The sequence below is a fragment of the Carettochelys insculpta genome, chromosome 26 (genome assembly GCF_033958435.1).
Source record: "Carettochelys insculpta isolate YL-2023 chromosome 26, ASM3395843v1, whole genome shotgun sequence".
Taxonomy (NCBI): domain Eukaryota; kingdom Metazoa; phylum Chordata; order Testudines; family Carettochelyidae; genus Carettochelys; species Carettochelys insculpta.
The window spans coordinates 6,588,833-6,605,770 of NC_134162.1; the positions used below are offsets into that span (position 1 = coordinate 6,588,833).

The following is a 16,938-nucleotide window of genomic DNA, read 5'->3' on the forward strand; positions in this document are numbered from 1 at the left end:
AGCTAATATTAACTATAAAGAGTGAAGAAAACAAAACCAAAATTATTACCAGACAAATTGGGTGTGTCTTCAGTTTCGTCCACTGGATCTGTAAAGACAGAGCTCGAGTTGCAGAAGATGCCTCAGTATGAGCAGGTTTGAACATTTTCAGAGAAACTGCTGAAAACCCCAGAGATCATCTCACTCCAAGTCCTGCTCTAGTCTTGAGAGCTAACCACATAAAAACAGCACTGTGATGACCCATGTTCACTTTATCTCACTGACTTCCAGTCAAATGGAATCCTGCAGACAACTGCACAGATGTTCTAAGGACCTGCTGTGCAAGTCCAGTTTGGCTTTTGTATTCCAGGCTGAGTCATGCATCTTCGTCATGCATCATTATCAGTAATATTTGCCCTGCATCCCAAATTCTCATTTCACTTATGCGCGAGCAACTCTCTTACCCTTAATAGGTTCGTAATGAATTAATTGAGACAGTAACTGGAAATGTAGTTAACAGTACTGTAGATTATTCTCAAACCTGAATGCAATCCATTTTGCCCACACTCACCTGTTTGTTCTGCAATTCTAGAAGGCGCAAGAACTACTGTTTGTTACTAAATTGAGCAGAACCAATTCTGAATATATACAGGGAGCAGCTGAGTTGAGTAAAACGAGGCCATTTTTACCGTCATTTGGCAGAAGAGAACCACATTTCGACAATACGTCTTTTCCATATGCTAATTGCTTTTCAATTAATTTAGCATAGCTGTGTCTAACATCAGCTCAAGTTAAACAAACTACTTCTCATAATGTTAACTGAAAATACTTGATCCACAAAGCACTTGGAATAAGCTTTTCAAGATGAAAAGACCCATTCTCTGTACACAAGTGCAGCTGTGACTTCATGTACAGATACTGCAATTATCCAAAACAAGCTGGATAATTGTGGGTGCAGAGGCTGATAAGGGGTCTAACAAATTGTTTTGCACATGCTTTTACATGACTCGCACATTATTTCTGAAGTCTCCATTGCCGAAAATGTGACCTTTAAATAACAGTTACTGCACAGAACCTCAGGGCACAAGAAGGTTTTCAAGAAGTTTTCACGTTTATTTACACTTTACATTCCTGTTCTGAGGCTTGTGTAAATAGTCAGGGGAACATTTTTTCCACTTTTCTCAGCATTAAAGGATTTGGGGGGTGGGGCAGGATATGCCTCAGGCTGCCACAATTTCATTTTCAGCTTGAGAAAGCTGAGATCCTTTTCAAAAGCCCCAGATAACACCAAATGCAGACCAGAACTAAGTGGGCTGCATTGTGTTTGCAAGACACCATTCATGAGGCATCTCAACTCACCCGGATAGAAGCCTTGTTACAGTAGACACGGGTGATAGCTAGCCATGTGGGCAGCTCTAACACATTCTGCAACACCTCTTCATCCAGTTCCAGGTTGGTTAGCTGCCCCTGACCTTTCAGCGTGCTCAGGTTGATTTTGTCTGGGGAGAGATTCTTAGTAAACCTGTGGAAAAGAAGAGTTAAGACAATACTTTCCAATGCATCTGCTGAGCATAGAGCCTCCTCTACCTACAAAAAAAAATAAAAGGGTTATTTTGATGGTAAACACCTTCCTGTTGCTTTGCAGAGCATCTCACATACTCGGGAATGAGAGAGAGAGAGAATAATAGAGACACCATGACACCACACACTGGGCAGACAATTGCTTTTCTACAGTGCATTGCATCAGCTTCTGCACTGGTTTGCAGTATCAAGACAGGCCTTAAACAACTCCCACAGGCTTCAGTGGCAATTGGGTCAGTTCCCTGAAGAAAGAGACAGAGAAAAGCAGTTTTGGCCCAGTATTTCCTTATTTTATTTCATATATAGATATAGATATAAAATATAATAAAGCATAAAAGGGAAGAAGGTCACAAAAATGATCAGACTTCCTGTCCCACAGAAAAATCTTCATTAAGCTCAAATTGAAGTGGCAAGAACATAGCCAAGACTAAAGGGAAAAACAGAAAATTACAATCTAAAATATATAGGCAGAAAGGGAAGGTTGTTAGATGTAACTTTGAACATCTTGCCTTTCAAATGTTTAGATTATACAGAGCAGGAGTGAGTTAAACCCGTCCCAAAAAGTGGCTGTACTGGAGGCATCCTCCACATAAGCTACAAGAAGTATTACGGTGTCGTTGCTAGCTGACAGTCAAACCCTGAGTATCCTGGCAGCTCAGCAAAGAACCTTGGTGGACATCTTTAAGACCTATATAGTTTGCCATTTACAATGCTTTCAATCGAGAGAGGGCACAGCAAACCTGGAATTTTAAGAAATTGCATTCGGGCACAAAGAGAAAATGAAATTGATTAGAAACAAATATAATTGGAAAAGAGTTTCAATCCCCCAGACAGGAGACATGTAAAAACAATATTAAGAATCATAAAGCATCAACGGTGGAGAGAGATTAGATCAGTTTTACTGATCTCTCATATTACTGTCTCAGGGAAGTAAAGGATTTTCAAGAATGATTTTCTCTCTCTCTCTCTAAATACTAGTCTCCCAGCCAAACCCATTCCGATGTCATTAATGAAGTTGATTCATTATCACTAGTGCCCCAAGCTATGAAACAGGCACATACAAAATCAGTGAAACATCAGTATGCATGCATGCAACATAACCCTTCACCTGCTTCTTACTGATCAACTCAGCCACTCCCCCTGCTTTTCTTCTTAATAGTATTAGCTGCGGATCTCTCCTGTTTCAATTTCCCTTCCCCAAAGGGTTTGATGCTTCCAGATAAAGTACATGCATGCTGATGCTTTCAAATTCCACTTGTGCTGCATATTTGTGTCTGGTGAATGAGAACAATTCTAGTAAGGCCATAAAAGAGAGGTGCAAAGGATTCTTGGGCAAATCTGAAAGAACCCAGCTGAGCTCCAAAAACAAAGATCTTTTTGGAAAAGTACTCAGCTGTGCATGTGTGTGTGACCCCGCCTTTACACAGACAAATGGCACAGCAGACCTCAAGCAAACTGTGCATCACCATAACATCCATTAAGGCATGGAGCCACCAGGCCAGATTTATCACTGACCAAACACAGGAATAGCCTCTGGCAGACTCTATGAGCATACAAAGGCATGTATGCCCCTAACCATGGATGGAGCTCAATCAGTGGCACTGCCCCTCGACTGGACAAAGATACTCTCTGAGATATATCTGTATATCCCAGCACAGTACTCCCCTTCTGAAGTAGTTAGACACTGCACGCTGAAATGTCAAAACCCCACCCATCACTTTCAACATGCTGCTTTGATCAAACCATCTTTATTACATACTGTCATCCTGACCTTATCTTTTAGGAGGAATCAGCGTGTTCTCATTATCCTTGAGGACTGTTTTTGTACCATACCAGAAGATATCAGGATGTTCTGGTAGCACTTGGTTTAGGGATGTGTACAAGTGAGTGCTCTTTGAGCGGCACTTCCCAAGAACACATATTTCTGCAGTATCAGCTCTGTTCAAATTCTATGAGCAGGTCCTGCCTCACACCAAGCCTCTGATACAAGGGCTTATCGTCTTGGGCTCTCGTACTGCTACATTCCCCAACTTTTTGTCCTTGCCTGGGGACCATGTTTGCACATCATCCCAGAAAAGCATAATGCATGAACTGAAGATGGCCCAGTGGCTAAGCGCTATTATGTGGTCACCCTACTGTCCTGTCCACACATGTAGGACATTTCTATCCTTTGGTCTGCACTTATTTTCCCACTTGGCTTTAAGCAATCTTCCTACCACATTCAGGACAGTTAGGGTAAGCAAAGATGATGGCACTCTAAGAGGAAGGTAATATTGAGCTGCAAAGAACTCTGCATGAACAAATGGAGCACAAATTGCAGTTGGATGCAGGAGTTGTCTTCATCCCAAATTAGGGGGCCCTGCCAAAAACTGGGACATGTACAAAGTGAAAGTTGGAGCGCAAATGGGAGAAAACACAAAGCTGCCATACTGGAAGGCTTCAGGAAACACGTGTTCCCCGCAGCACTGATTTGTCAGGCACCTGGGCTTGGAGCAATCTGCTTTCTTGGCCGCAACACGAGCAGTTCAAGGATGAGGGCGGTTCAGAAATTTGGTAACAGAAATGGAAATTGGCACACATTGCTGAACTAGTGAGAGATTTTGGGTCATAAGGCTACCCATTTTTATTCAGATAGCAAAGCTGTGAATAAAGTGAACAGAGAGCAACTTCAAGTTTCCCATGGCTTTGGCTCAGCCTGTCTCCAAGTCCCATCTACACAAACAACCATAGTACAATATATGGCTGTCCCTTGGTATAAATAAAACATGGTTCATCCTCACAGCATCGATGAGACTGAATCATGTGTTAATTGCATTACTGAGTTGTGGGTCAGGCCCGCAAAGTCCTAAATTGTAGTGTATGTCAGGAACATGGCACAACCCCATCTATGCCAAAAGAGAAAGTTAGGATATGACCATGTGGTAGCCTGGTCCCCCAATATTCAGCCAACCAGCCAGCCCTGTCTGGTTGCAGAGCCTGTTTAAAAAGAGGTGTCTGGCCCTGGCAGAGGGGGTTATCAGGTCTGGCTAGAGAGGAGTTAGGCAGTTCCTCCGAAGGACTGAAAGAGGTCATTTGAAGAGAAGACTGGAGGAAGTAGGGCAGCTCATGTGACAGGGAGAGAAACGTCAGGTGAAAGGCTTCAGGGGCCCTGCAGCCTGAGCTGGTCACAGTAATAGTTTGGGTCTGTGTCAACTTACGAGTTTTAGGTTTGAATAATAAGCTGCATGAAAGCGGGACTAGAACTAGACTTTGCGCATGGCATCAAGCTTTCCTAGGCTTGGGAGACATGCCAAGAGCCCATTTACTATAGATTGGATCCACAGCTATAGAAGTATATTTGCCTTGCCAGTATCTCATTGGGATGTCTGACTATGTGATTTTCCATTCTGCACTAAAAGGCAGCCAGAGAGGGACTGCGGCTTGCGTAGCAACAGCAGCACCATCATGGAGTTTTTCTGCCAGATGATTTACTCACCAGTGAAGCCAGATCCATTTTGCACATTCCTCCATGCTAATTCTAATTTTGCACAGCAGCTCAGCAAGTGGAGGAAAAGAAAAGGCCCTTTGTCAGCCAAAGCAGGATTAAATTCCCACATTAGTCACACGCTCCAGTTTATGGATGCATGTGCTGCCCCATTGTGCAAGGCACAAAGACACTCCTGAGCTACTATCAAAACAAAAAGCAGTCAAGTAGCACTTTAAAGACTAGCAAAATAGTTTATTAGGTGAGCTTTCGTGGGACAGACCCACTTCAGACCCACTTCTTCTCACCTAATAAACTATTTTGCTAGTCTTTAAAGCGCTACTTGACTGCTTTTTGTTTTGATAGCGTATAGACTGGCACGGCTTCCTCTCTGTTACTACTCTTGAGCTACTGTGGCAGAAACTGCGTATGGGGGGGAGGGGGAAGAAATCATGAAGTGTGGCAAAGAGGGGCTATACTGCTGGTTGCATTCACCTCACTACATCAGCCTTGACTTGAATTCAGAAACCAGCTGGTTAACTGCTTATGTGCCAATTTCCTCTAGAACAGGGGTGAGCAAAGTGGGGGGTGGACCCCCTTGAGGGGCATGAGATTTCAAAAGGGATGATGATTGGTTGCCATGTGTCAGGCTCATGCATCTCATTAAAAATTATCAAAATCTGCAACTGTTTTTAGGCACGTGTATTTGTATTTAAATACCAGTTAATAAAGTTTTTACGTTCTTCAGACTTACTTTCTAACCCTTGCCAAAAGAGATTTCTTTGTTTTTAATATATGAATGAAACCAAAATTTCCAAGAGTTTGGAGTACATTTGACAGGTTGAGAGGGCCCTGTTAATTGCAAGAATGAAAAGTGGGACCCAACATGAAAAGTTTGCTCACCCTTGCTCTGGAATAATGTATTTGTTACAGTGAACTTTGTGCCACGGCAGAATCTGAAGCACAGAGGGAAGCGGCTCTGCATTTCACTGCAGACAAACACTCCTCCTCCTCCAAGGAGAGGCTGGGACCTGAGCATCTATGAGCTTGCTGGCTGCTTGTATTTTCACACCATTTCCTACGTTAATTCCCTGCTTATATTTCCACATCATTATCTGTAGGTGAGGAACAGAGTAGGAAAATTCTACAGACTTTAACCTGCCGTGTAAGTTTTCCTCTTTCCAGACTGTGCAAGCTAGTATATCCAACTGTGTGTCTTCCATCACATGACAGAACACCACACATGGCTCGGTCTCAGGCTCATACAGCGAGCCCATCCTGTTGACTTAAGATACATATTACCTTGTTAAACCAGAGGGCACCGTAATATAAAACTCATACAAGAAGGCAGACAAGATCAGCACAGCTCCTCAAGTACTATATGGCAAAATCTGATGTGTATCAATTACATATTCCAGCCTGTCAGACACTCTACAGGTGGCAGAGTTCACTAGAGGAGCATAAACAAGGATATATTACCTATCTGTAAACAAAGAGAACTAAACATCTCAAAGCACGATGACCATCATCTGCTTCATCATTGGGGACTGAGCGTGGGACTTCCAGAGATAAGAGCGAGCCTCAATGGCTTGAGCTAACAGATCAAAGTCCTCTGATAGCTGCAGCAGAGTCATATCCTCTGGGGACTGGGCACAGAGAATAATGTATAACCCGTGCTAACCAGTAGGATGCCAAAAGAATTTTGCAGACATTAACTTGACATTGTAAAGCTAAGTCAGATAGACTCATTTTACAGATGGGGATACTGAGGTCCAGGCAGGTCATGTGGCAGAGAAAGGAAAAGAAAACCCACCTCTCCTGCTTGCTAACTCTACGCATGTTTCCTCTGCTGAGGCAAGCTGCTCTTAACGGGTACATTCATGCAGCAGTGTTGGTTGTTTCAGAATATTGCAAACTCAGAACAAATTTATCAGACCTTTCTTAGCAACTCAACCAGAGGCACAGCTGAAGTTCTCAAACTCACTCGCTCACTGACAGAGAGAGATATTAAACAAAGACTGATAAATATAAAGCATTTTTAAATCGACGTGCAGGGCTACGAGTCTGCTGAACTGATGTAAGATTCTATGGGACAGTTCCAGAGGAACTATTTTAATTACCAGAAGTAGTGAATATGAAACTTTAATAGTGCCTGAGGAAGGGGGTTTAAAGAAGCCTGAAAAACAAGGGAGAAATGTAAACAGTTACATGAACAGAGAATAGGTGAGTAGGATGTCTTTAGCCAAACCTCACAGGCAGCATCTACACTTTATTTCCGTTTCTAAAGGGGAATGTAAATGAGTGAGATCAGAAATGCAAGTGAGGCGTGGATGTACATATCTTACACTTCATGTGCATATTGTCATGCAATCTTGCTTCCGAAAGAGACTGCTTTTGAAACAAAAACAGCTGTATAGACAGGGTTCCTTGAAAAACAAACCATGTTTTTGAAAGAACCATTCTTCCTATTCACCAAGCTGATCCCCATGGCTTTAATAGCTGGTGATAGCTCTTGGCATCAGAAGGACTGGAGACCCTGAAATAACTCTATACACCATACCAGTTTCATAGTTCACAATGCACAATAAATCTGTCAAGTGTTCAAGCAGCAAGTGAGAGATGTTACACCACTGTGGGTGGAAGGCAGAGCGGGGCAGAAGTGAGGCGGGGGGGCAGAATATCAAAGCCAGTCTTCAGTTTGCTGCAGCTGAGGACGTCTCTAGGCACCAATTAAAAACACTGTCCCAAATATTGAGCCTCTTTTTGATGAATGAAAAGATCTCAGACTCTGTTTAAGAAGTAACATCAGATTATGCTACAGAAACAAACCAAAACATAAAACGTGTAGTCCAGCGGTGCAAGTGACTTTCAGTCAGAACTCATGGGTTCTGTTACCAGTGTCACCACTGGGCAAATCAGTTCTCTGTGCATCAGTTTGCTCATCTGTAAATGATAAAGTCATTATTTGCAAAGGGATTTAATATCCTCAGATAAAATAATCTTCACAACTGAAAATATCACAACAAGGGAGAAGACAGTATGTGTATGTGAGTAGGGGTTCATAAAAGAGGCACAACCGGTATGGCAGTAGAGTTGCAGGGAATTCAGGAAGATGGCTAGTCATCCTACCAGCTTCAAAGTAAATGATTCTATCAATATCTGTGGAAGTAAAGTCCATTTAATGTGGGTAGGATTTTAACCAAAGTTTGTGGGCAGACTCTCTCCATTCATGCTGAATGGCGATACTACTTTCAGCAGCATGCATTGTTGCCTTGGATAAAAGTGAATGGAAAAGGTTTGCAGCGGTTAGAGAAATGGAAATAGCCCATGTTGTCATTTTTCTTTTTTCCAAAGCTCTTTAACAGAGGACATGCAGTATTAGCCAGTACATTCAACAAACACCAGTCTTCTTGGACCTGCCAGCAACAGGATCAGCAAGAGCAATTCAAACACATATCAAGTACTTCTCTCAGTGGCTGTTGCTAGTTCATCCTCTCAAATATCACCCACTCAAGACAAGGCAAAATTTGATTTGTGGGGTACTAGCTTAAACTCATTATCACAGTTATACACAGAAAATTTTCAAATTCCTGAAGCCTCTGAGTGTATTAGTTTTAACAGGAAAGAGAAGACATGGGATCACAATAGCTAAAGACAGAAGGCCAGACGTGTTCATGCCTCAGTGACCTATGCAGAACTATTCTCTAAAATCTATTTTCCATTGCTTTGTTTAGTCTGTTTTTTAAAGTATTGGAGGGCTTCCAACACTGCCTTTGTAAGACTGAACATAGGCCACTGTTAGCAAATTCTCTCTTTCATCCCACTGCTCCTAACAATGCTCTCGTAGACAACCACAAATAATCTCTCCTCTTCCTTAGCATTTACACCTCCCTGTTTGCTGAATTTTCACTGCATCAGCAACATGATTTTGGTAGTCGTGTGCCCAGAACTGGATGCCATATTCTAGGTCATCTCAACGCCAAGCCCTAAAGCAGAGAAGGAAAAAGGCCTGTTGGAGCAGCTGCTTTTCAAGATAAACTTGTGTGATACGGTAACAGATAAATTACTGCCTTAACAGTTTAAAATTTTGTTTAAGCTACAATGGTTCATTTGGATTTGGACTGTAAGGGCATAGTTCTTTCATGAACAAGATCCTTGGGTGGTTTCTGGGCTTCTGATGTTTTAGCATTCATTTGCCTTAGAGTCTCTTCTGTTTTTGGCAGGAAAAAACAAAAAAGGAGCATCAACCTCACTCTCTCTTTGTTAACTTTAAAAGCGTATCAAAGGAAGATTTCACTACTCAGAGAGCTAGTATCCAATTAATCTCCCTTTACATCTTCATGTCACAAACCAACTTATTGCAAGAGAGAGTTTAGCCTAAGTTGATTGCTGGCCTGGAGCCAATACCAATAATAGATTTAGAAATCAATATTCACATTTCTAACTGTTTGGCAGGTGCAGCACTGTTTGTAACTGAGCAAATACTTCTCCTGAAGGTGGAATGGATTAGATAAAAAAAATCTCAGGATGAGATGTCTTAACCCATATTTCTGATTTCCCTCTGCCCATCAGCGCTTGGTACTTTCCCACTGCCTTGCCACTGCTAATGCAAGACTATTCTCATTTGCAGGTCCAGCCATCTGAAACACACTTGCTCTCTCTCAAGTTTCCTCGTATTTCAATTTCTTCTCCTATTGCTATTCTGTAATTTCATCTTATTGTATGCAATTAGCATCTACATCTAAATATATCTATTTCTATTAATAGATTTGTAACTGAGTAAATGCGAACCATGTCTAATTATACTCTGTATGACAGATGCCCCTTATTTTAATTTAGATAGCTCCAGGATAGGATAATATAGTGGCAGATGTAAACAATTATTACCCACAACACATGCTACTGTTACAGAGTAGCAGATGGTGAAGATATTGAAGTGTGAATAATAGACAGAACAAGATAAATTTTCAGCCAAGATGTGAAAAGAGGTACAGAGACTGAGGGCTGTAAGGCAGCTGCTTTTGTTAAGAGATGCAGGGAAAAAAAAGTCTGCGTTATCAATGGTGACCTGATTGGAAGGGACTAAGAGCACCTTCCTTAATTTGAAACCTGAACAGTATTTACACATTTATATCAGCAGACAAAATGAAGACTACTAAAAGTTAGAGATGAAGGAAACCAATTTAGTCACATCTAATCAAGGCCTGGCCAACGTGGGATTATACCCTATACAGCATATTCCCCAGTGTGTTATCTAGTCATGCTTTGTGCCACACAATGGGATTGTCAAATTTTCTGAGACTAGTCTACTATCACATCTTTTCAGAATAGGACGTTTCCCTCATATTATATCTCATTATACCTAGAGTCAAGAATCACACTCACTTGGCGAGAAAGCCCATTGATAGTGGGGCGGGGCGGGGGGAAATCAATGATTACGAAACGCAGACTTTCCAGGAAAAAAGCAGCGGAAACTTCAGCTGTAATAAATACAGTGAATTTGGGGGATCATTTGAGCAGGGAACTAAACTTAATTTTGGAAGGAAATTAAACTGGGCCAGAGGCCAAAACACCTTTGGAGAATGGGAAAGCAGCCCCTTGAACGGCACTGCAATACTCAGGAGGAAAAACCAACACCATAATTTAGCAGAAAGAAACCATTTTACTAAGTCAGCACAAAAGTTCAGAAACCTGTTCATCAAGATTTAGAGATTTTAGGCAGAGCACAAGGAAGTGAAATACTAACACTTACATTACTCTAATTATAATCACATTAACGTCAATCCATCAATCTGTATATAATTAAATAAAACCAGTTAGTATCAGAGCAATTAAACATTTGAAAAAATGGAAAGCACCAAGTTAATAATACTCACCAGTTCCACAGTGCTATTTATTTACAACGCTTAATTAATCCACAGCACACCAGACGGGCAGTCCAGTAATATTAGCTCAATTTTTACAGACGAGAAAAATCAAGAAAAATTTTGAGTGACCAGCATCTGAAGAAGTGAGTTAACTCACGAAAGCTCATGCTCTAAACTTTTCTGTTAGTCTATAAGGTGCCACAGGACCCTTCGTTGCTGCTACAGATCCAGACTAACACGGCTACCCCTCTGATGCTTAAGGTCATACGGGAGCATCAGTTCCAGGGAAACGATCCATAAGCTTCCTGCTGCTAGTCCTGTGCTTAGTGCATACTTCTCACCAAGGACAAGGACGTTACTTTTTGCATTTAATTTGGACATGTATAAGATGCTTTCAATAAGTGTCACCTCTTCTCTGTACCCCATGTAATGGGAGTTGCGTATTTTGTCAACAATTCTGAAAGGCTGAGGACTCTCTACCCTTAGCCATGATGCAATCGCCTGTTAGAGGATTCTGCCATGATTAACTCCAGTGGGAGAAATAGGGCCCTTGGGCCTAGTCTACAGCATACCTCCACCCCGTCGATCGAAGATACATAACAGCTCCACAAATGGCACAGCTGAAGCTGACGTATTGAGACATACTTCCATACGGTAAGGTCAGGGGCTGATATTCTCCTATCAACTTCACCTCCTTCTCTTATCCTCTGTGAGTATTGGAATCAACAGGAGAGCACTCAGGGATTAATTTATCTCATATAAGTGGATGTGATAAATTGACCACCGCTGGACTGATCACTGGTATAGTAGAGACAAGCTCTTTGCTTGTTTGCCAGCCCTGCTTTTCCCTCTTATTCTCACCCCCTCCCAGCCTTACCTTGTCACAAAATACAAAATGGGAAATAATTGGTTAGAAAGAGGCACTACATGAAAAGATTTGGTGATTATGGTGGGTCACAAAATAAGGGAAGTCAACCTAATATTGTAGCCAAAAAAAACAAAAACAAAAAACCAAACACAACCAACCTGAAGAAGTGGGTCTGTCTCACGAAAGCTCACCTAATAAATTATTTTGTTAGTCTTTAAAGTGCTACTTGACTGCTTTTTTGTTTTCACAACCAACCTTATTTCATTTTAAGGTGTATAAGCAGAAATGTTGTGAGAAAGACATGAGAAGTAATTCTTCCAGTCTTCTCAGCACCGATAAGGCCTCCGTTGGTGTGTTGTGTCAAGTTCTGGCCACTTGCACTTCAGGAAAGGTGCAGACAAACTTGATAAAGTCCATAGAAGAGCAAGAAAAATTATTCCAAGTCTAGAAAAACATGACGTATGAGTAAAGATAAAAAATACTGGGTATGTTTAGACTGGAAATTAGATTACTTGGGGGGCAGGGGAGAAAAACAACAGTTTTCAAGTACCTAACAGTGACGAGAAGTCCTGTGGCACCTTACAGACTAACAGATTTTTTGGAGCATAAGCTTTCATGGGCAAAGACCCGCCATAATGCATACATCTGACAAAGCTGGTCTCAGATTTTTTGGAGCATAAGCTTCCATGAGCAAAGACCGGCTTCGTCAGATGCCTGCGTTGTGGCGGGTCTTTGCCCATGAAAGCTTATGCTCCAAAAAATCTGTTAGTCTGTAAAGTGCCACAGGACATCTCGTTTTTGTGGATACAGACTAACACAGCTACCCCTCAAGTACCTAACAGGTTGTTATAAAGAGGAAGGTGACCTATTTTTCTCCTTAATCAACAACAGGACAAGAAGTAAGGAGGTTAAATTGCAGCAAGGGAAGTTGGCTTAGACATCAGAGAAAGCTTCCTAACTCTAAGTGTAGCTAAGCACTGGAAAAGATTACCTAGGGAAATTTTGTAAGCTCCATCACTGGAAGCTGTGAAAAACACGTTGGACAAACACATGGCAGGGATGGTCTGGAATAGTGTTTCTTAAACTGTGTTCTGCAGAACACTGGTGTTCCATGAACAACTTGCAGGTATGCTGCAGCAGTGTAGCAACTAGGAACGTTGCATATATGTATTTTTTTCCATTATTTAAACCAGATACAATGTTACTTCTTGGTTGCTATAATACCTAACTTCACTTCCGTTTTGCGGCATATGTTCCTATTTATTTTGTTTTGTTATGATAATTTTTTGAAAGAAAATGTCCATAGGTGTTCCGTGGTTTCAAAAAGCTTAAGAAACACTGCTCGACATAATGCTTAGTTGTGCCTCATTGCTGAGGAATGGTCTGACTAGACGACCTATTAAGGTGTCTTCAGCCGTGGCTACACTAGCCCCCGCCTTTCGAAAGGGGAATGCTAATGAGCCACTTCGGCAGATGCTTGTGAAGCACTGTCACGAATATGCAGCAGCTCATTAGCATAATGACAGCTGCACATGTTTTGAAAGTGCCGCTTTCGAAATGCACACCCCTAGCGTAGCCAGGAGCCTTTTGAAAGGACCCCCCGCCTGGCTTCAAAAGCCCCTTTTTCCCCATTTGATTTTAGCAAGAAGGGGCTTTGGAAATCTGGAGGGTCCTTTCGAAAGGCCAGTCTGCACTGGCAGCATGCATTTTGAAAGCAGCACTTTCAAAATGCGCATGGCCATCATTATGATAATGAGGTACTGCATATTCATGACACGTCTCGTTAGTATCTGACAAAGAGGCTCATTAGCATCCCTCCTTCGAAAGGCAGGAGCTAGTGTAGCCCTGGCCTTCAAGTCCTACATTTTTCTGTGGTTCCACCAGGCAGATTATTCTGGATCTCAGGTCTCAGTAGGGAGCTAAGTGAAGCAAAAAGTAAACACGATACCTTTTCATCTGCCTACTAATCTCACCAGCGGGTTGTGTACACAAAAAATTAAACCTGCCTAAGTTATGGTGTGGATTTGAATCACTACAGTTACAGTGCTAAAACTCCCTCAACGGGCACAACTTCTGGTTTAAGAATGCTTTTTTTGTTTGTTTGTTTATTTAGCTTTGTTTATTTATTTATTTGTCTCTTTGTAAGGGATAAAGCTAAACCAGAAAAAAAGAAAAAAAAAAAGAAGAAAACAACAGGAACAGGAGTGTCCACCTAGGGAATTATACTGGTCAAGTTACTGTACAATAGTGAAATTCTACCAGTCTAACTGGTTTATCTTTCCAAGTACACAAGACCTTAGATCACACAACAGCAAGCCTCATGGCTCACCTTAGTTTATTCAAAGCACAAATCCAACACAATTTGCCACATCTGATGGCTTCTGTTCAGCATTGGATTAACAGGTGCATTGCAGCACAGCAGGATTACTATATACCGACAAATCTGTACGAAGGATGCTTTAACATTGTATCTGCCTGCACCACAGTCAGCTCTAGGTTGTGTGTCTCTGTCTCATGGGCACAACATTCATCTAACTTGAATAGAAGCCTAGACGCTAAACTTCCAAGGTAAATTATTTGCTTTCGCCTGCACTGTGGAATGTTCACCTAGTCTGCCCAAATTAGTTCAGCGGTTTTATGAGTTTGAGCAATATCACTAGTGCTATTCTCTGCACTGACTGCTGGACTGCAAGACTGTGTCTAAAGCTAAAAGGAATTGAAAATCCAGTTCAAATTTCAACCTCTGAAAGACACCATGGTTTCCAGACATGCTGAGAAAAAGACAAGCGCTGTACAATGTAACCTGGTACCCTTGATTTCACAGAGCGTCTCCTGGCCCCAGAGACACCTATTCCCTTACTCCCTTTTAGCTGTTCTATTCTTCTGGGTAGGAACAATTAACCAGAGCTAGAAAGGCTGGAACTTTATGGAGACCCCAGTAAAGTATACTATGTACAAAACACACAGCAAACTTCTTCCTCACCAGAAGGAGACTTGTGTAAAAGGCCACAAATCCCCTGGGGGCGGAGGGGAGAGGGAGTCTTGCCAGGGCTGACACATGCACAAGTTAAGGAGCTGTTTTGCTATTTTGAGACCATCAACTGGCAACCTGATGGTCTTTAAATGCCAACCACTCCATGTCCTGAAGTTTGGAACGCAGCACAAGTTTAAGCTATGACCATGACTTCCAAGACCAAACCCCAAGAAAATAATAGCACAAAAAGGCAGACAACCAGAAACTAAGCCACAAAGTGGGGGATTTTACACCAATTTTACTTCTTTATGGTATTAGTAAACTTCACCTCTAAGATTTTGAGAGACAATTTTGCAATCTGATTCCCCTTGCAATTTATTTCCACTCACTGGAAATTAAAAAACTGTGGTGAAATTTAGATTCATTACAATGATGATGAGGAGCTGAAGGCAGACAAAAGTCCAGGAGAAAACACCATAGGAGCAGGGAATGGGAATCAGGCTTACTGAGTTCTGTTCTAGCTCTGTGACTGAAGGAAAACCTTCCTTCACCTCATGGTTGCGTTGTTTCTCATCAGTAAAATGGGGACAGTATCTATCACAGGATGAGGTCTGTAGTCTTATAATTAGTCAGTACTGGTAAAGCACTACTGTGCATGTATTAACTTAGACACACTGTACTCTTCATCCTACATAATGAAGCACTCTGTGGCAATACAATCACACAAATTCTTGTTAAATATTCAACTTTACAATCCTCTAGGTGACAAGTAAATATTAGTTATTGGCTGTGTCTACACTAGCCCAAATCTTCAAAATAGCCATGCAAATGGCCATTTCGAAGATTACTAATGAGGCACTGAAATACATATTCAGCGCCTCATTAGCATGCTGGCAGCTGCGGCACTTTGAAATGGCCGTGGCTCCTTTTCAAAAGGCCCCTGGCAACTTCGAAATCCTCTTATTCCTATCTGCTGATAGCAATAAGGGGGTTTCGAAGTTCCTGGGGTCCTTTCGAAAAGTTGCCATCTGGACGAGCTGCGCAGCAGTAAGCTGCGGCAATTTCAAAGTGCCGCGGCCACCCGCATGCTAATGAGGCACTGAATGTGTAGGCTATTTCAAAGATTTGGGCTAATGTAGACGTAGCCATTTTGGGGGAAAATAAGTTAGGATACAGGGAACTTTGTAGTGACTTGAACATGGCTACATCATACATCAGTGGCAAAGCTGGCAGCTGGACCCTGAAATGACTACCTCCTCCAAATTACCCTCTCTCAGAAACAAGTCTCCTTTTAACTTGCCACAGAGTGTGTTCATTCCTCTGTGTGGTTTTGTAATTAAGGTGGAAGTGGTTTGAGATGATCAAGAACCAACTTGTAGAGATCTGTTTTACAGAACTCCCAGTTCTGCTCTTCTGACAGACCACTGTGCTTCCCGATTTTCAAGACAAGAAGAAAGCAGGCCCTGTCATGTGTGAATGCTCTTCTCCCACCCACTGACCACAAAAAAGTAGAAAGTAGCTGTTATTTTCCCCAGCAGGTAATTTGAGGTCTGTCTTTGCATGAAGAATTAATCAACATATGAAGAAAACAGGACCCACAGCCATCAACAGAAGTATTTACCAAAGCATACTCCTAGAAGATCTTCATCTACAGTCCTACCTGTGTTGCTTCAAATAGGTATGGTGCGAATTTAAGACACTGAAGCCTATGAATGAGTAGTTGTCAAACTGAGGTACACAGCTTGCCAGTTACACTGGCAGCTCTTTTTGCAGAATATGTACTGTTAAGAATCAGAATACAGAGATGAGTAGAGGAATACAATATGTTTTAAAAGAGTCCTGCTCTTACAAAATGGATGGAAGGTACCCTTCAACTGTTTTCAACATGTACCTGGAAATGTTTCCAAATCTATGTTCAGATTCATCTATATTCAAAGCAATATAGAAATCTTAATGAATTAATCCTCTCATCATTAGGATGAGGCAAGTCTTATCTCTATTATAGGCAGGAGAGACTGAGGCAGAGCGCTGAAGTGACTTTCCCTGGACCATGCAGCCCATCACTATGGGCTGAATTTACCAGACATCATCTCCTTACCTCCCCATAAAAAAGAGGCATCATTCCATTCTCTAAGACACAAAAATAACACACGACCAATTACCCATTGTCCTGTATCCGAAGCATTAAGATCAGCAGGTATGGAAC

The 16,938-nt window shown here is 41.8% G+C and overlaps 1 protein-coding gene across 1 annotated transcript in view; it reads right to left on the bottom strand.

Moving 5' to 3' along the window:
• Positions 1 to 16,938, bottom strand: part of BLTP3A (bridge-like lipid transfer protein family member 3A) — a 50,622-nt gene that overhangs the window by 23,944 nt on the left and 9,740 nt on the right. The window contains exons 2-3 of the mRNA XM_074977418.1: positions 1,339 to 1,501; positions 50 to 88 (exon numbers count right to left, since the gene is read on the bottom strand). Of these exons, the coding sequence (XP_074833519.1) occupies positions 50 to 88; positions 1,339 to 1,501 (202 nt within the window). The remainder of the gene's footprint in view (positions 1 to 49; positions 89 to 1,338; positions 1,502 to 16,938) is intronic.